The sequence below is a fragment of the Marmota flaviventris genome, chromosome 7 (genome assembly GCF_047511675.1).
Source record: "Marmota flaviventris isolate mMarFla1 chromosome 7, mMarFla1.hap1, whole genome shotgun sequence".
NCBI classification, from domain to species: Eukaryota; Metazoa; Chordata; class Mammalia; order Rodentia; family Sciuridae; genus Marmota; species Marmota flaviventris.
In genome coordinates, this window is record NC_092504.1 from 88047565 (window position 1) to 88069347 (window position 21783).

Here is a 21783-nt window from a genome sequence, read left to right on the forward strand (position 1 = left end):
TTATATAGACCAAAACTAAAGCCTAATTAAACAGAGGGCTTGAAAGAGCCTGATTGGAGTTTGGTCAAGGTGTCTTTAAAATGCTTTTCTAAATAAAAAGAATAAATGAAAAAGAATAATGCAATGATTCAAAACAAAACAAAAAATGCTTTTCTGAGTTTATGACAAGTGCCTTTGGCCCTGCTTTTCCACAACTACAAGCACTATATACTTTATATGTTAAAACACCAACCTAAGCTAGCATTGTGGCATCACCTTATAAAGATCAAATATGATCCCAGCAGCTTGGGAGGCTAAGGCAGGAGGATCATGAGTTGGAGGCCAGCCTCAGCAAGTTAACGAGGCCCTAAGAAATTTAGACCCTGTCTCAAAAAATAAATAATGGCTGGGTGTTGAGGGCCACAGCCGAGTCGGGATGCCGCATGGCATCTTTGCCAGAAGTAGTGGTTGAGAGGTGACGCCAGCGAGCTATTAAGATGATGACTTTTGAGTTCTCGCGGAGTTCCCATTGAGTTCCGGTTGAGCTCTCGCGGGGATTCCTGGTGAAGTTCCGGTGGTGGGATTTCTGGTTGGTGGTTCCTGGAGGAGACGCGTGGGTGGCGTTTGGGAGAGTTCCCTGCTGAGAGCCATTGCCAAGTAGGAATGACGCATGGCAATTTCTTTGTCAGCCTACCCAATGTTACTTAGTGGAAGGACTCTCCATTGTGGAAATGGGCTTGCCTTAGACCCAGGTCATTTGCAGTGACATTGCATGAATGTTTGAGAAAGGTGACCCTACTCAAGGACCAGGGTGGATCCGGTTTTAGGGAGGATCCTGCTGGATTAGGGTGGGTCCAGGTTTAGGGTGTATCCTGCTGGGAATAGGGAGTATCCTGCTGCCTCAAGCGCCTGCTCCTTGGGTTTAGGGTGGTTCCAGGTTTAAGGTGGACCCTGCTGGGAATAGGGCGTATCTTGCTGCCTCAGGTGCCCACCTGCTCCTTGAGTTCCCGTTGAGTTCTCATGGGATTCAGAGAGTATTTTGGGATGCAGAGCCGAGTGGAGGTGGATTTTTCCCAGAACGTGTGTGTAGAGTGCCAGTGAGAGGTCGGGAATAAAGACTTGCTGTTTGAATAAAGACTTGCTGTGAGTGGCTTGTGATTTTGTGCCCAGCCAGACTGCGGCATTTGGTGGCCCGTACGGGGAACGTCTAAAGCTTGGAGGTAAGTGAAATTGCTCGCCCCTGAGGGAAGGCGAGAGAATGGGTGACCATTTAAAAAAACAATGTGTTCTTGTTTTGATTTATTTTGTTTTTGTTTCAAGCTGCCTATCCCTAGAAATTTCTCGGGCAAACTGGGAAAAATGGTTGGCTCAAGGTTTGAAGTTTGTCGGCCCTGAGGAAGAGAAAATTGATATAACGATTTTTTTATTCTGTTTTTGTTTCATTCAGTTTCGGTTTTGTTTTGTGTTATCTTATTGGGTTGCGTTATCTTTATAGTAGATTAGAAATTAGTAAAAAACAAACTGAAAGAATGTTAAGTAAATTGTTAGAGGTTCAGACCATGGAGAAAGACATTTTAGATCAAGCAAAAGAGAAGGTCTCTCAAGCTAGTCAGACAGAGGAAGAAAATTTAAAGGAAAAGGGGCTATTAGGAAAAAGGCTACAACAGGAGGCTGCTACTAATTCCGTTCTATCACCAGAGGGCGTAATTCAACCAACAGCTCCACCTATGGAGACAGCTGAGTGGCCCTCAAATCCCGTAGTTGATAAATGGGATCCTGAGACAGGACCTCAAAGATTAGCATGCCCTATACTTGAGCAGACAGGAGGGCAGTGAATTCACCATGTTTTAGATTTCAAAACAGTGAAGCAGTTAAAGGAGGCTGTAACAACCTATGGTCCCCAAGCACCCTTCACGGTAAGCATGGTCGAATCCATTACCAACTTGGACATGATGCCAGCAGATTGGGCTAGCATGTGTAAATCTGTGCTAAATGGAGGACAATATTTGTTATGGAAGGTTGCCAATGAGGAATTTTGCACGGAGACAGCTAGGCGAAATGCAGCAGCCGGTTACCCTCAAAGAAATCTAGATATGTTGTTAGGAAAAGGACCTTATGAGGGTCAACGGCAACAAATTGAATATGATCCTGCTATATATGCACAAATTGCTGCAGACGCAGTTAGGGCATGGAAGACTTTACAAGGACATGGAGATTTACAAGGTCAGCTATCTAAGGTAATACAGAGAACTAATGAACCTTACGCTGAATTTGTAGATAGGCTTATTCAAACAGCTTCCAGAATTTTTGGGGATACAGAACAGGCAATGCCATTAATAAAACAACTGGCTTATGACCAAGCAAATCGTTGCTGCAGAGAGGTCATTAGACCATGGAGACATGAAGATTTAAACACATATATTAAGTTATGTAGAGACATTAATGAACAAGGGCAAGTCTTGGCAGCTGCAGTACAACAGGCTTTAGATGCCAGGCCAAAAACATGCTAAAATTGTGAACAAACAGGATATTTTAAAAGGAGTTGCCCCATAGGAGGAGGGTTTAACAAAGCTAGGTATCAAAGGAATAGAATACCGGGTATTTGCCCACAATGCCGTAGAGGGAGACATTGGGCTAATGAATGCCGTTCTCAAACCACCATAGAGGGTACTCCCTTATCAAAAAACGGACAAGGACCAGGTATTTACCCACGATATCGTGGAGAAAGGAATCAGGCTCCATTGCCAAAAAGTGGACTGGGGGGCCCAATGCTCCGGGGCCCACAACCACAAATATACGGGGCACTGGAGGAACCCAGCAACACCATCAGGGTAGTGCCCAGGACACACTGTCCATTAAATCCCTCATCAGACAAATCAGAGGGAGTGCAGGGTTGGACATCTGCGCCTCTGCCAGAGCAGTACTAACTCCAGAGATGGGAGTTCAAATCATTCCCACAGGAGTAAAAGGACCTCTTCCCCAAGGAACAGCAGGCTTATTATTGGGACGCAGTTCTTCTACACTAAAAGGACTTATGATAAGTCCTGGGGTAATTGATCCCGATTATGTAGGTGAAATAAAAATTATAGCTAGTTCTCCAAGACGTATATCAGTAATTTCACCAGGAGATAGAATAGCACAGTTATTAATAATACCCAGCCTACATGATAAATTTTCCTGTCGTAGTGTAGAAAGAGATTCCAGGGGATTCGGCTCCATAGGTGTAGATTGGGCTATGCTGTCTTTAAATTTAGATTCTCGCCCAATGCTAAAACTAAATATTCAAGGACATGAATTTAATGGCATACTGGACACAGGTGCTGACCTTAGCATCATATCTCGTCAAGAATGGCCAAAACATTGGCCATTACAACAAGCCACTCAAACGATTCGAGGCCTAGGAGTGGCGACTAATCCCCATAGAAGTGCAATGGTATTAGATTGGAAGGATCCTGAAGGATGTGAAGGAACTATACAGCCATATGTATTGGATCATCTTCCCGTAAATTTATGGGGATGAGATGTCCTAGATCAATTAGGTTTGACATTAACAAATAACATCAATCCTAATGCACCCACTACTAGGGCTAGACAAGGTTTTAGGAAAGAAAAAAGATTAGGAGAACAAGAACAAGGTATAGCAGCACCAATTCAAATAGATCAAGGAATAAATAGACATGGATTGGGTTTTCAGAAAGGGCCACTGAGACAATCAAAATTACTTGGAAATCAGAAAGACCAATGTGGGTTCCTCAGTGGCCCCTGACTAAAGAAAAGATACAAGTAGCCCATGATCTGGTCAAACAACAATTAGCGGAAGGACATATACAACCTTCCGTATCTCCCCATAATACTCCCATTTTTGTCATCAAAAAGAAATCTGGTAAATGGAGATTATTGCAAGATTTAAGAGCCATTAATAATGAGATGGTTATTATGGGACCTGCTCAATCAGGGATTCCTCAGTTGTCTGCTTTGCCAAAAACCTGGCATGTTTTAGCTATAGATATTAAAGATTGTTTTTTTTTCAATTCCAATTCATCCCGAGGATAGTCCACGTTTTGCATTTACTATCCCTGCACTAAATCATGAAGGTCCTGATCAGAGATATGAATGGAAAGTACTCCCTCAAGGGATAGCTAACAGTCCAACTATGTGTCAAATCTATGTTAACAAAGCAATCCAGCCACTTAGAAATCAAAATCCTGAACTACAAATATTTCACTATATGGATGATGTATTATTAGCACAGAAAGATAAAAACACATTGCTGGAATGTTATGCCACACTTACAAACTTATTAAAAAATTATAATCTAGACATAGCAATAGATAAAGTACAATTAAATTTTCCAATTCATTATTTAGGAGTTCTTTTATCCTCAACCATGGTCCGTCCACCAAAAATTCAAATACGAGTAGATCAACTCAAATCACTTAACGACTTTCAAAAGTTATTGGGAGACATAAACTGGATAAGGCCTTATCTAGGCATACCAACAGGAGAGTTGGGACCTTTATTTGATATTCTAAAAGGTCCATCAGATCCAAATTCACCCCGCATGTTAACTCCTAAAGCAAGAAAGGCATTAAAAATTCTTGAAACATATATGGAAAATATGCATTTGCATAGAATTGATATAAGTTTGCCTTTATTATTTATTGTACTACCAACAAAAAATATTCCTACAGGAGTATTTTGGCAAGAAGGTCCATTATTATGGATACATTTATCTTATTCTCCTAATACTATTCTTACTAGGTATCCTGAGGCTGTAGGACAATTAATACTCAAAGGAATAAAATCAGTGAAGGGAGTGTTTGGAATTTCTCCCAATAAAATTATTACTCCATATACTATGGATCAAATTGATGAGTTGGCTAATGAGTTAAATACTTGGGCAATAATCATGTGTAAATCTAATGTTTCATTTGATAATCACTTACCATCTAATCCTTTGTTATCTTTTTGGTCTAAGCATCCTGTAGTTTTTCCAAAAATAACAAGAAAAACCCCTATCCTGAATGCTCCAAATATATTCACTGATGGGTCAAATAATGGTACAGCAGCACTAGTTACACCTGATCAAACTTTTACATTTTTAGTACCCAAACAATCAGCTCAAAAGGTAGAGCTTAATGCAGTATTACAAGCTTTTGTGATGTTTAAAGATTCTGTATTTAATTTATTTTCTGATAGTCAGTATATAGTTAATGCTATAGTATCCCTTGAAGATGCTGGTAGGATTTCTCCTTCCTCTACTGTTTTCTCTTTGTTTTCCACTATACAAAGTCTAATCTGGGACAGAAAAGATCCATTCTTTATAGGACATATCAGGGCACATACAGGATTGCCTGGAGCCCTTAGTTTGGGCAATGATTTAGCAGATAAAACTACACGACATACATATTTTCTCTACACTAGAAGAAGCTACAAATTTTCATAAAAAATTCCATGTCAATGCTAATACTTTACAAAAGTGTTTTAAAATAACTAAGGAACAAGCCAGACATATAATAAAACAATGTCAAAATTATGTGACCTTTTTACCACAAGTTAATCTTGGAGTCAATCCTAGAGGACTGATACCTAACCATATTTGGCAGGTGGATGTCACACACTTGCCAGCATTTGGAAAATTAAAATATTTGCACGTTACAGTTGATACTTCTTCCGGATTTTTGATGGGCTCTCTTCATGCCGGAGAAAAAACTAAAGATGTTATAGCTCATTGCTTATAAAATTTTGCCACTGTGGGCGTTCCTAAACAGTTAAAAACAGATAATGGTCCTGGTTATACATCTACCTCTTTTAAACAATTTTGCTCATCATTTGGCATTACTCATATAACAGGAATCCCATACAATCCACAGGGACAAGGCATAGTTGAAAGAGCTAATCAAACTATTAAAATGTACGTATTAAAGCAAAAAGAGGGAATTGGATAGGGGTATATATCCCCCAAAGATAAACTTAAAATAACCCTTTTTACTCTAAACTTTTTAAATTTGGATTCATCAGGGCTTAGTGCTGCGGAAAGGCATATGTATCCAAAAAATGTACATAAACCTAAGGTACTTTGGAAAGATATTCTAACAGGACAATAGAACGGTCCTGACCCAGTGATTGTCAGGAGTCAGGGTTCTGTTTGTGTGTTTCCACAGGGAAAACAGCAACCGATTTGGATTCCAGAGAGACTAACCAAAGCAATTTCTACAGACCAAAAAGAAGATGATTTGACTCAAATCCATAACAGCTGATATCCAGAGCTCCAGCCTGGCTATTCTTACATCTGCGACAGTGATTAACTAGGATGCTTTTTTCAATATCTATTTTATTATTGCCTTTTCCCACATCATAAAGTTCTATTTTATTTTTGAGCTCATACAGACCTAGGTTAATGTTTTTCTGATCAGTTTTATTTTTTGACTGTGGAGTGTTTAAACATTGCAATGGAGATTTCACCTAGGTAAAGCTACAAGGCCTTTACTACTGTCTTATGTGTTGTATGTTATGTGTGCACACTTCTGTTTTGTGTTGTATGTCTGTATGTGCGTATGTCCATATTTTATATATGAGGAGCGCTCATGAAAAAATGGATCTGAATTTTTTTTATTCACGTGATTTAAATGGTTTAATTTAAATTAGGTAAATAGCTGTTAAGGATTGTTTTTAAAGGAGGTTAACAGATCTGTTTGTTTACTTTCACCTTTCCTTTTCATTATATTTAATAATTCTGTTCAGGATAATGTCTCTTTAGCATCATTGCCAGAATTCCTATCTTCATCCCAGTGCCGGTGAAGACAAAGATAAAACCAAACTACAGCTTCTATGATAGCTATCACAGTAAACTGTATAAACTGATGCATCAATGAATATAACTCAACAAGTAATGCTCAATCAAGGAGTCGATTTACTTTGGGAGGAAATGGACATATTGATAGACTCCTCCGCTTTGAACTGCTTGCAGAACTTGCCTGGACTATGTATCACTTGTATACATTGTGAAACATCGTTTGGTGCAGTGAATTGTGGTAGTGCTGTCATATCTTTGCTGATGGTGTCACCAGTGATGCAATTTTTCCAAAGGAGCCGTCAACTGGCTTGGTGTCGTGGCATTTCTGTATCCTCCTCCCTTCTGCTAGTGATGGTCTAAAATTTGGGGGCCAACAGAGGTGAGGCAAAGAACCTCACCCCCCACTAGTGCATAGGCATATCCACAAGTATGGCTGTATGCTGGACCGGTAGTCAGTGACGGGTATGATCCAATTGCAGTGGTATCAACCTAAGACAGGAGGCTGACGCCTAGAGGTCAGTTCATCCGAAGACGGGTAAGAACCATATGTTGAATTGGACAACCTAACAGGCACGGTCCCTAAGCCACATTGCTTGTTGTTTAATTAATCAGAAGGGGGGAGATGCTGAGAGCCATTGCCAAGTAGGAATGACACATGGCAATTTCTTTGTCAGCCTACCCAATGTTGCTTAGTGGAAGGACTCTCCATATTGACCCAGGTCATTTGCAGTGACATTGCATGTAAGGTGACCTTGCTCAAGGACCAGGGCGGATTGGGTTTAGGGCGGATCAGGGTTTAGGGCTCTCCTTGGGTTTAGGGCGGTTCCAGGTTTAAGGTGTACCCTGCTGGGAATAGGGCGTATCCTGCTGCCTCAGGCTTGCCCGCTCCTTGAGTTCCCGTTGAGTTGTCACGGGATAAAAAGAGTATTTGGGATTCAGAATGTGGATTTGGCCCAGAACGTGTGTGTAAAGTGCCAGTGACAGTTCGAGAATAAAGAGTTGCTGTTTGAATCTACAAGGTGTGTGGTGGCTCGTGATTTTGTGCCCAGCCAGACTGCGGCAAAAAACAATAATACAGAATGAATGAAATTTCAGAATGAAATTTAAACTACATCATTCTTTCTTGACTTACTCTTGCTCCTCTAAAGGAAATCACTATGAATAGCTTGGAGGTTCCAGGTTTAAGGTGGACCCTGCTGGGAATAGGACGTATCTTGCTGCCTCAGGTGCCCACCCGCTCCTTGAGTTCCTGTTGAGTTCTCGTGGGATTCAGAGAGTATTTTGGGATGCAGAGCCGAGTGGAGGTGGATTTTCCCCAGAACGTGTGTGTAGAGTGCCGGTGAGAGGTCGGGAATAAATACTTGCTGTTTGAATCTATAAGGCTGTGAGTGGCTCGTGATTTTGTGCCCAGCCAGACTGCGGCAGTTCCCAGGGAGCGTGTGTGGAGTGTGCTGGTAGAGTTCAGAAATAAAGTTTGTTCCTGCTTCAGTGGCTCGTGATTTGTGCCCAGCCAGACTGTGGCAGCTGGGGATGTGTGTATCGCTGGTTAAGTGCCCCTAAGTACAATCCCCAGTACCAAAAGAAAACAAAATAAAGGTCAAAGGAGTTAATTATTATTTTTCGTCATGGCTGTTTATTCCTTTTATAAGTGTCTTTCATTTTCATTTTCTGAATTTTCAAATCCAAATTTGCCAATATTTTAGGGAAAAAATCATTTAAATAATTTTTGAATTTCAAATTTATTTTATAAATTTAATTTTCAATTAATCTGGTATAATTCCTCTATCATTTTCCTTCCAACCATGTCTGTGTTCCTATTAATTCACCCTGTGAGATGGGTCAAGTCTCTTTGTTAGTGTTAGGTGGAGCATCTTGTACATGAGAACACTTAGACACGGGCTCACTGACCCCTGGGGCTCATTCCAACACACAGCAGGGAGAAGGGTCTTCTAATGAGGAGGAAGGAACTGGAGGCTGTGGATTAGCCACCTGGACTAAAGCTTATATTTCATGTTGGGATTTGGGGAAGGGGAAGGTCACAGCACAGATTTTTTGAATTATCAGATTAGCATATTAAAAAACTGTGATTAATATGTGAAGTCTCTAATGGAAAAAGAGGACAACATGCAAAAACACAAGGGATATAAATGGAGAGGTGTCAAGTCTAAGAAAGACCCAAAAGGAATTGCTAGAAATAAAAACCAATATGACAAAAATGTCTTTGACAGGTGTTATGAGCCATCCATGGGCTGAGTGTGTGAGCTATGCGCATTTCAGCAGTATGAGGGGACTGGTCTGACACTGCTGCCTGACTGGGCTGTGCGATGTATGTGTGCCTTTCCTCTCGCTCTGCCCCTGAGATGGGCATAACTTGCCAAGATGTCAATCAACCTGCTGACCACAAGACAACACCAAGCAAGACTCCACCCTTCGAAACCCAATCCCTTGCCTTATTTGGGTGGAACTTTCTATTGAATGTCTTTTCCCCCCAAAATAGAGGGGTTCCAGGTGTGCTTGCTCTCTTGCTTGCGTCTCTTGCCCCCCTACCCCTCTTTCCAGCATGGGAGTTGATCTTTGAGGTCGCAGAGCTGTCCCTGATCCCAGCAATTGAGAAAAAGGTATTTTCATGTTTGTGTGGTTTCTTTGACGTTTTCTTAGTTACTAATACAGCCAGATCCTTGAACCTGGCCCATCTCGTCAGCCTGGCTAGCTGGCGACAGATAAGCTTATCAATAGACTAGATGGTGGGGAGCAAAGAACCAGTGAGCCTGACCATATATATCAACAGAAAGGTCCACAGAAACTTCCCAAACTGAAAATTAAAGAGAAAAAAATGGGCAGGGGGACCTACCTAGCTAAGACCTACAGAACAATTTCCAAAGGTATAAATATGCATAATGAGAATAGTACATGGAGAAGAAAGGAACAGAAGCAGTATCTGAAGTAATGATAACTGAAATTTTTCCAAAAGTATATTGCTAATGGCTACAATAATTCAGAATGACTGTCCCCTATCCAAAATGCTTGGGATGGATGACTCAAGATGGTGGATTAGAGGAAGGCTTCATTCCCAGCTGCTCTGTGGCTCAGGATTCAGGCAGCAGTAGTACTGCTTCTCCATGAGGTGGGTGAAAGAGGAATTTAACTAACATTCAATAGTGAATAGTTAGAACCTCTTAAGAGACTAGAAATCTGGGTACATTAAACGCAAGAAGAAAGACTACATTGGAGCCAAGCCATTTGTGGCAGTGGGAGCTGTTCTGGTTCACCCTGGGGGTGGGGGATGTTTGGCACACACAAAAAAACACAACAGACAGATTTGGTATAGAAAAACCTAAGATCAGAAAAGCAGACTGAACTTGGTTGGTCCAGAGGGTACACTGCAAACAGTGTTTTTAAAGTGCTCCCTGGTTCTCTGGTACTCAACTGGGCACAGAGAGCTGAGGTGGAGCCAACTTGAGATGGCTATGCTGCAGGTACTGCTACAAAGCTGGGAAATCATAGCAGACACTGCCCTGTCTCAGCCAGCACTCATTGTGTGGCCTAGATTCTGCCTACCAAAATGTGAGTGAAAGGAGCACAGAAAAGATTGTACCCAGGGAGATTCAAGTCAGAAAAACAAAGGGGACCCCAATTCACTTCTCCTTTGAGTCTGGAGTTCACATGACCAACTGAAGTTGGTTGGGACTCTGAACAGGTGGGTGTGAATACACCTAGGGACTAGGCCTGGGAAGGCTGTGTTCCTGGCAGCAGAGTGTGGGGAGGATTGGCTCCCCTGCTCCTTGAGCAGAATTCTTGGGGGCTTCTGAGATCCAGGCCCCCAACAGAGATAAGCACCTACCTGGTCTTGATCTTATCTTTTAAGCAGAGACCCCCCCCCAAAAAAAAAAACCCCAGCATTGGGAACTCCTCCCACAGAACTCTTCATCAGCCCCACCCACTCCATCCCACCTTATACTGTTAAGTAGAGAAGTTGAGGGGTTGTGGCTCTGTGGTATAGAATTCACCTAGTATGCATGAGGCACTGGGTTTGATCCTCAGCATCACATAAAAATGAAATGAAGATTTAAAAAAAGAAGAAGAAGGGGATAACAACCCCAGTCATTGTTCTCTTTCTCTCAATATATAGCCCGAAAAGAAATGGGAAAGACAGTTGGGCACAGGCAGTGAACGTTCATTTTCACCCACTATTTTGACCATCTCAGTGGAGACGATTTCTTCATTTTTCATTAAGAATCTTTTTCTTCTTTGTGTGTGTGTGTGTGTGTGTGTGTGTGTTGGTGTTCTTGCTGTGCTGATTGGTTCATAGACATGTATACATATATATATATATATATATATATATATATATATATATATATATATTTTTTTTTTTTTTTTTTTTTTTTTTTTCTCATTATAGCACTTTTAAAATGTTATTTTTCTTTGCCTTATATCTTTTGAGGGTTAGGGTTTGAGGTTTGTTTATTTTTGTTTTGTTTTCATTTGTTTCACTTTTTTTCTATTTTTCTCTTTTCTTCTGCCACTAATAGCCAAATTCTCTTGTTTTCTCTATTTTGCTCCTTTTACTTTGTTTTTCCTATTTTTCCTCCTTCCTTTTAACCATCACCTACTATATATCTTCTGCATTGTCTGTTAACTTTTGAAATTGTAAACTCTTTTCTACCTTCCTATCACATTTTCTTTTCTCTTAATGAACTGTATTTTTATCATCTTTTAGAATTAATTAGTTTACATAACTCCTGCCCCCACCACTCATGCTATTTCAATTATTACTGCTGTGGATGACACAGTTGACACCTGTAGTTTGCTTCTATGCCAGATCTAGTTCATGGTTACTTATGGTTTTTGCTTTTGGCAATCTCTGACTACAACATTCCTATTTTTTGTGGTAATTAACACTATAGATGAAATAGGATGAAGCTGGCAATTATTTTAATGCTGTGTGTTGTTTGCATTGGTTGTTGCTATTGTTTGTTTCCCCCTATTCTGTGAGGTGCTAGGAAACAACTGGGACACTACAAGTTCAGAGGGTGGAAACTGCTATTCAGCCAAAAGACAGCACATCTTGCTCCACTCACAAATTAACAACTCTCAAACTTAAGCAATACTTTAATACAAACAATAGAAAAGACAAAAACCCAAACTAATTCCATAAGTAGAAATTGCTAGGAATGGGCCTTCAGGTCCCACTCATGTATATTCACTGTTATAGCAAAAACAGAGAGCATCAACACAAAGGCTGTGGATACCATACCTACAAAAGAATCTCAACATAGATCACTCTAGAACACTTTGGTAACTGAAGGCCGTACCCTTAAGAGGCCTACACAGTGGAACAGAAATACATTCTAATAGATGCATAAAACCCAACACAGGAATACAAGAAACATGAATAGACAAGATAACATGACACCTCCTAAAGTTCATAATTTACCAGTAAATTACCCCCAAATAAGTGGATGAAATACCAGATAAAGAATTCAAAAGAATGATTATAAAAATTGTAAAAATGATTAACAAATTCCAAGAAAACAGAAAAACAATTGAATGAATTAAGGAATTCAGAACAGGACATGAATGAAAAATTTAATAAGGAAATAGAGATATTGAAAAATAAATCTTGGAAATGAAACACAATAAATCTAATACAGGGTTCAATTTAAAGTCTCTCTAATAGAGTAGAAAATGCTGAAGACAGAATCTTACAGCTTGGAGACAAAGTGGCCAGCCAAGAACATTCAGACAGGATTAAAGAAAAGAAAATAAGTAACCATGATCAGAATATACAAGAACTCTGGGACATTAAGAGACTAAATTTAAGAATCATTAAAACTGAGGAGGGTTGTGAGATGCAGGCTAATGGATTGGACAATGTGTATTCAGAGAAAGGATAACAGAAAAATTTCCAAACCTTCAGAATGAAATGGACATCCAGATACAGGAATTATTCAGAACCCCAAATAGACAAGATCAAAAACGAAACTCTCCATGACATATGCCTAACATACAGAATAAAGATAGAATTTTAAAAGCCTCAGAAAACATCAGATCATATTTAGAGATAAGCTAATCAATATCATTGTTTCTCAGCACAAACTCTAAATGCCAAGAGGCTTGGAATGATCTGCTTCAAGTCCTAAAAGAAAATAATTGTCAATCAAGATTGCTATATCAAGCAAAGCTATCCTTTAAAATTGAAAAGAAAATAAAAACCTTCCAAGATAAGTAGAAAGTAAAAGAATTCACGACTACTAAGCCAGCACTATAGAACTTACTTAGAGAAATACTTCACATAGAAGAAATAAAAAACTAAGATAACTCATACAGGTAAAGAGAACAATACATAGAGAAGAGATAACAATAATAAATATTTATGCCCCAAATATGGGGTGTAACAAATTACATAAAAGAGACACTATTTAAACTGAATCCTCAGATAGTCCCCAGTACAATAATACTGGGTGATTTGAGGATACCTCTATCATCATTAAGATAGGTCATCCAGACACAAAGAGTCAATAAAGACTCTTTGGACCTGAAAAAAATATTATCAATCAAACAGACTAAAAAGACATGTATAGAATATTTCATCTAACATCAGATGAATCCACTTTCTTCTCAGCAGCTCATGGAAGCTTCTCCAACAGAGACCATATTATATAGTCCACAAAGCAACTTTTAGCAAACAAAGAAAAGTGATTTCTTGCATCTTATCAGATTATAATGAAGTAAAATTAGAAATCAACACAATAAAATCCTACAGAAACTACACAACCAAATGGAGATGCAACAATACACTTCTGCATGATGAGTGGATGATAAAAGAAATCAGAGAGAAATTTAAAAATTCTTAAGACTCAAATGAAAATATTGATACAACATACCAGAACCTCTGGAATACTATGAAGGAAACTCTAAGAGACAAGTTTATAGCTATGAGTGCTTACATAAGAAAATCAGATGTATACTAAAAAGACAACTTAATGATGCATCTCAAGGCCCTAGAAAAAGAAGAACAAACCAATTTCAAAATTAGTAGAAGGAAGATTTTTTTAAAATAATTAAGAACAGAGCTGAAATCAATGAAATAGAGAATAAAAAAATATATAAAGGATCAATGAAATGGTTCTTTGTAAAGATAGACAAGATTGATAAGTCCTAGCCAAACTAATCAAAAGAAAAAGAGAGAAGACCCAAATTAATAAATTTAGAGAAATAAAAGGAGAAATCACTACAGGCATCACAGAAATCCAGTGGATCAGTAGGGACCAATCTGAAAACTTAACTCCAATAAATTGGAAAATATAGAAGAAACAGATACATTTCTAGACAAATATGATCTACCAAAATTCAATCAAGAAGACATACAAAAGCTAAACAGACCAATAATTTGTGATGACATAGAAGCAGTAATAAAGTCTTACAATAAAGAAAAGCCCAGGACCAGATGGATTCTCAACTAAATTTACCAGACGCTTAAAGAAGAATTAATGTAACATTCCTCAAGCTATTCCATGATATAGAAAGGGATGGAACACATCCAAGTTCATTTTTTGAAGTCAGTATCAAACACCAAAACCAGAGAACACAGCAAGGAAGGACAACTCTAGTCCAATATCCTGATGAACTCAAATGCAAAAATTCTTTTCTTTAAACCAATGTATAAACTTTACCTGATCTTGAACAAATATAGAGACCACAATTGGGGATACTTGACCACTGACTAATTTTTTCAATGTATTAAGGACATTGATGATTTATATAGAGATGCTTAGGATTGAACTCAGGGCCTTGGATACACATATGTGTTCTATCACTGACCTATCAGATATGAAAATTCTTAATTAAATGTTAGCAGTATACAAATTCAAAATACCAATGATATTCTTCAAAGAACTACAAAAAACAGTCCTAAAATTCATTTGGAAGAATAAGAGCCCAGAATAGCCAAAGCAATTCTAAGCCAAACCCATCCTCTTCGAAAATGTTTGAAGCATCAAAAAACCTGACTTCAAATTATACTACAGAACTATAGTATTAAAAACTGTATGGTATTAGCATAAAAACAGACACATAGACCAGTGTACAGAAGATAGAAACACAAACTCACAAAGATATAGTCATCTGATCCTTGAAAAAGGTGCCAAAAACATACATTGGAGAAAAAGACCGCCTTTTTAACAAATGGTGCTGGGAAAACTGGTTATCCATATGTAGAAAAATGACACTAGACCCTTGTCTCTCACAAAAATCAACTCAAAATGGATCAAAGACCTAGGAAACAGATCAGAAAATATGCAATTCCTAGAAAAAAATGTAGACCCAACACTCCAACACATAGGCACAGGCAATGACTTTCTCAATGGGACCTCTAAAGTTCAGGACAAATTGCCAACAATTCATAAATGGGATGGTATCAAATTAAAAAGCTTCCACACAGCAAAGAAAACAATTAGGAATATGAAAAGTAAACTCACAGAATGGAAGAAAACCTTTGCTAACTACTCTTCTGACAGAGGATTATACCCAGAATATAAAAAGAACTAAAAAACAAACACACACCAAACCCCCAAATTTTCCAATTAATAAATGGGCATGTGAATTAAACAGACACTGCTCAAAGAAGAAATACAAACAGCTAAAAAGAAATATGAAAAAAAATGTTCAAGTCCTTTCCAGCATTTATTATTGTTTGTATTCTCGATGGCTTCCATTCTAATTAGAGTTACATGAAATCTCAGTACAATTTTGATTTATATTTCCATAATTACTAATGATGTTGGACATTTTTACACTATTGTTGGGATTGTAAATCAGTACAACAAATATGGAAATAAACAGGATCCTCAAAAGACTAGGCATGGAACTACCATATAATGTGTCTATACCACTCCTCAGTATTTATTCTAAAGAATTAAAGTTATCATACTATAGTGATACATGCATGTTTCTGACAGCACAACAGCTAAATTATGGACCATTCTACATGTCCATCAACAGATGAATGAATAAAGAAAATGTGGCATTTACATACAATTGAGTTCTATTCAGCCATAAAGAAAAATGAAATTATGTCATTTGCAAAATAAGCCAAACTCAGAAGGTCAAGGGTCGTATGTTTTCTCTCATATGTGGAAGCTAGAGAGGGGAAAACAAAGGTCAGGGAGCAGAGATATCATGAAATCAAAGGGAGATCAGTAAAGGACCAGGAGTTGGGAAGGGGGGAGGGAGAGGAGAACTACTGGGGTGTGAGGTTGGCCAAATAATATTGTACTATTGTATGCATGTATGAATATGTAAAAACAAATCCCATCACTATGTATAACCATTATGTACCAATAAAATAATGTGGAAAGAGAAAAAATGCTTGGGACTAAAAGTATTATAAATTTGGGGTTATTTTTAAATTTTAGAATATTCACATAGATGTAATAAGATATCTTGGGTATTGGGTCCAGATTAAAATATAAAATTTTTTTCATATACACCTTATACACAGATGGAAGATAATTTTATACTATATATGCACACACACATGCGTGTATATATGTACACACATATATATGTGTGTGTACACACACACACACACACACACACACACACTCTCTCTCTCTCTTTTTTTTAAAATAGTGCTGGGGATTGAACCCAGGACCTTTAACATGCTAGGCAAGTGATTCTACCACTGAGTTACACCCCTGGCCCCTACATGGTATTTTTAGTGCACCTGCGTTTTGACTACAACCTTTAGCAGGAGGTCAAGCGTGGAATTTTCAATATATGTCATATCAACCCTCAAAGTTTTACATTTTGGAATGTTTCATATTTTCATATTAGAGATGTTCAACCTGTTGTGAGAAATGAAGAGAAAATCTCTCTTTAAAAAATTAAGACTTCCAGCTGGGCACAGTGGCACACACCTTTAATCCCAGTGACAAGGCCAAGGCAGGAAGATTATAAATTCAAGGCCAGCCTCAGCAATTTAGGGAGGTCCTGAAGGGTTATGAAAAATTAATATTCCTATAAAACAGTCCTGGGGGCAAAACGGAAAGACAGTGTGGCTTGGAAGGAGGGAGGGAAATTAGCCAAATATTAAACCTCGCCCAGTAAGTCCTTTCCCACTAACAATCTTCACCCCCCAGGGAAAACGCAAACTTTCATCCCTTCCTGGGTTCATCTTCAGCATCCCCACCAAAAGCAAACATTCATCCCTTCCCAGTCACAATGGCTCCTGAAAGGAAGAGGCAGATATTGAAACACGGCCCTGGACTTTTACCCTTTCCCATTGCAGATGAGTCCTGGAAGGAGAAAAGCAAATAGAAGATAAGCAGTGAAAAAAGTTCTGAGCTTTTCCCAGTGACGATGAGTTCTGGACTTCTTAAAACTTCTTTCCTGACTATCCAAACCAACATGTCTGAAGTTGCCAATGATTAAACCACTCTCATTGTAAACTATAAAACTCAGATTCCTTCTGTAACTGGCAGGCCATTTTCGTACCCAGAAAATGAGCCCCTTTTAGTACCTGATTGACTCTGCTGTGTAATAAAGGGAAGCTGCTGATCTGTTTGAGGTTCTCCATCCTGGCTATTTGTATTTTCATAATGGTGCCAAAACCGTGTTGGTTATTTTGCTTACAGATCCTATCTCAAAATAAAAAATAAAACATATGGGATGCAGTTCAGTGGTAAAGAACCCCTGGGCTCAAAAATCCATACCAAAGGGGGGAAAAATCTGATTAAGGCTTCCAGTTTCCAAACTGGCATTTATAGGAGCTTGAGAGTCCTCACTCCATTGTAACAGTAAATAAAAATCTAAACAAATGAAAATCAACAACTCTTCTTAGATCTGTAAGAGTTACTCTGGACACCATTTGACCCAGCTATCCCACTTTTTGGTTTATACCCAAAGGACTTAAAAACAGCGTACTATAGTGAGGCAGACATCAATGTTTATAGAAGCACAATTCACAATTGCTAAACTGTGGAAAAGCAACTTCAGTAGATGAATGGATAAAGAAACTGTGGTACATATACACAATGGAATATTACTCAGCATTAAAAGAGAATAAAATTATGGCATTTGCAGGTAAATGGATGGAGCTGGAAAACATCGTGCTAAGCTAAGTAAGCTAATCCCCCCAAATCAAAGGCTGAATGTTCTCTCTGATAAGTGGATACTGATCCATAATGGGGGGCTAGGATAGGGATGAGTGGAGGAACTTTGGATGGGGCGAGGGGGGAAGGGGTAAGGGGGTAGGAAAGATGGTGGAATGAGACAGACATCATTACCCTAGGTAAATGTATGATTGCACAAATGGTGTGACTCTACTTCATGTACAACCAGAGAAGCAAAAAATTCTGCTCCTTTTGTGTACAATGAATCGAAGAGCTTTCTACTATCATGTATAACTGATTAGAACTAATTAAATTTTTTTAAATTTTAAAGTTATTCTGGAGATCTGAGGAGAGCGTATAACAACTTCAAAGCTTCAGCAACTCAACAAGACCCTGTTTCAAAAAATAAAAAAGGGTAGGGATATGGCTCACTGGTAGAGTTCTCCTATGTTCAATCCCCAGCACCCCCTGCCACACACTCACACAAAACTGAGAACTGAGGTTGCAAGACAAACCACTGTCCCCCAAATTGAGAAGAGAGGTAGATACAGAGAACCACAGCATGGGAGAACAGAAACCCATGAGCAGAAATCTGCAAAGAACTGATACCAGAGTAGAAACACCTGACTATAACTGAAAAACTTCTGGAGCCTCAGTGTAAACAACTCTTTTGAGATTTAAAAACTCAACAGGCCCAGTCTTGGAGGTCATGCCCACATTTTTGTGAGTTTTACCTGTAGGAGCGTTACCAGATTCTCACAGTAAAACATCAGAGAAAAACTATCCAGCTTAAGGCAAGAGAAAAGTCACCATTGTGGAATACCTCAGGGAATTCTGGGTTTTGTTTGTTTGTTTGCAGTCCTGGGGATTGAACCTGGGGCCCATGCCTGTTAGGCAAGCACTTTACCCTGAGCTATATCACTAGCAAGAATTCTGTCTTTAACAAGTTCTGCTTAGTACCTTGTAAAAGTCAAAGCTAAAGGGAAAAGTTAAGGTAGCTGGAGAACTGTGTTTCTTACCTTTCTGAGGACACTGTACATCATATTCTGTCTTGTTAATGACTAGCTTAAAATCTTTCATTAGCAAAACATCCATCAAAGTTGAGGCTGGAATCTCATTGCCATCTGAAAGGGAAGGCATAACGCAAAAATAAGTTTTTGTTTTAGAACAACAAGAACCATTTCCCAACACACAAAAAACAACTCACTCAGGTTTTTACAATATAGTAGTGGACATCTGCATTTTGGATGACGCCCCTAAACTCACACTATTGTCACTGAGGGAACTTCTCCTTTGCTTCAGCTCTCATTTCATAGAACCAAAAGAAACAGGCAGGCGCTCTTCTCCCACTGTACCAGTTGGATTGGAGCCCAGGTTAATGTCCTTGGTTGAAACTGTCTCAGCAAAGTTCATGCAAAGATTCAGGGGAGGTTGGAACTCTCGGCAGGACTGGGGAGGTAGAAGAGGCAATATCTAATGGGTGTGTACAGATTCAGCTTGATCTCCCTGTGGCCACCTTGAGGTACAGCCTCCAGTTTGCTCCTGGGCAATCTTGGTCTGTTTTCCCCACACTGTTTCCCACATGCGATAAATAGACAAAACCACTGGGTGTGGTGGCTCTTGACTATATTCCCAGCTACCTGGGAAGCTGAGACAGGAGGATGGCAAATTTGAGGCCAGCCTTAGCAGTTTAGCAAGACAGCATCTCAAAATGAAAACTAAAAAGGGCTGGGGATGTGACTCAGAGCACTCCTAGGGTTGGAGGAGCTGTTAACAGCAGCAGGTGAAACCAATGAAAGATTTTCATATTCTTGAACATATATTAAAACCTTGATTTAAATCCTATTACAGTTGACTACCTACAGCTACCACATATTATCCTACTCCCTTTTCTACAGTCAATGTTGGTTCAACTTAAACAACTTAAACTTCCTCTCCAAATTTTTATTATAAAAATATTCTTAGTTCCAGGCTCAGCAGACACTTTTCCAACCTCTCTCTTAGCTTTACTGCTGGTACTTACGGAAATCTGTCCTAGAATCTGGTCCTTTTTTCTGGAAAGCATCTGCATCAACTTAATAAACACTTTTATTTTAGAAATCTCTTGGTCTCAAAAGTTTTTAGTTTAGCACTAGGGACATTTCAGAAAAAAAAAATCTTGGAAATTTTTAACCTCAATGTGCTTTTGCACAGCTTCTCATATAGCCAATCTTTATTTTATTTTATTTATTTTTAAACTAAGCTTTAGTGCAACTCAGGTGTTAAGAAAGCAAATTCATTGAGCAATAAGCAGAAAACTGGTGCTGGGTAGAGACTTCTCTTTCTACCATTTTTTTCCTACAGAACAGTCCACATATACTACATTACATATAATAAAGTGCAGGAAAATGCTGGATGGATATTTTATCCTGGCCAGATGTTTGCTTGGCTGCATTCAACCACAACTATTTCAGCAACATTAATATGTGTACCAGCACAAACGCTGCTAGTAAAATCAGGACGAACCTGATTGCCTGCCTCCTATCTGACTCTCTGTGGTTCTTTTGTTCTATAACGCAGCATGTCAAGTCTACACCTGGGTCGGTTTCTAGAATTTGGCTGTTTGGGTTCCTGTTCATCAGTTGGAGTGAGATCATTTTCATAAGAATTGCCAAATAATGCAGCCCACACAATGGGCAAAACTGTGACAGGCTCAGAACACTCTTTTCAAGCCCAAATTAAACACAAGCAAATTCCACCCACAGAGTCTCTTAAAAAAAAAAAAAGTAACACACTAATTGTTTTATCTGACTTTCCAAGTGTCATTTAAAAATTTATATCTAAATTTTACATTTAAACCAGTTTCTGAAAATATTTCTATAAAAAGAAATCAACTGAATATGGTTTCTCAAATGAGTTACTACATTATCCTTTATGCAAACGTAAGACAGCACAAGATTGACAAGAAACATTTTTAAGAAGCTAATGACAGTATCAAATTTTTCATATATTCTTGGGCATTATCCACTTAAATCTCCAATAATGTGTTTTCTCTAGATCCAAAGAGCCCCCTTTTCCTCAATCTCTTAGAGAAAAGTCTCAAAGTCTCTGCTTTCAAAGGTATTCAAATTAATTTCTGGAACAAATCAGGGTAAACATGGTTCATTATTTTTACCTCTCATTTCATTCATTTAACAAATACTTATCAAGTACCTATCACCAGGTAAGCGCTGCTCAGAGCCAACCCCATATGAGTTTTAGGTGTGCATCTGCCTGTCCCTGTAAGCTCAGGAAGGCAAGCCTACCCTGCAGGGAAAGCATGGGGACACCAGGGCTGGGGCTGGGTGGTTGGGGGAGTGGGTCTGTCTAGTATAGGAATGAAGTACTGAGAAGTTCACTGTGACCACAAGGCTAAAAAACTTACTTTCTGATCCATGTTTTAGCAGGCAGAAAGCTCCCCATCCACTTAAATCTAAAGTCCTTACAACAACTGACAAGCCTTTCCCAACCCTTCTCCTTCCACCCAGCTCCCTCCTTAGAGCCAAGGAGGAGTCTGCTCCTACCTCAAGGTCTCCCCTTCAGAACTCTCCACTCATCTGCAAGGCTCCTCATTTGCCAGTCTTCACTCAGACGTGACCTTGTAAGACCCCCCACCCTCCTGCACTCCCACCCCCTACTTTTCTCTCTCCATTACAATTATTTAGTATAATATATAATTTATTGCTTTATGTTATTTCTTTCTTCTCCTAAAATGCAAGCTCCAAAGGGCAGGAGTTTTTAACTCTCTTGTTTTCTATCTAAACTGCAACAGTGATCTAATTTTTAAATAAGTTTACACTAAGTATTTAATATTATAATAAAACAGCTGCAAGCTAGGAGCAGTGGTGCATGCCTATTATCCCAGCTGCTCATGAG

General features: G+C 38.9%; 1 protein-coding gene across 1 annotated transcript in view; it reads right to left on the reverse strand.

Moving 5' to 3' along the window:
- Positions 1-21783, reverse strand: part of Mcub (mitochondrial calcium uniporter dominant negative subunit beta) — a 129941-nt gene that overhangs the window by 6641 nt on the left and 101517 nt on the right. The window contains 1 exon segment of the mRNA XM_071614476.1: positions 18909-19013. Coding sequence (XP_071470577.1) covers positions 18909-19013 — 105 coding nt within the window.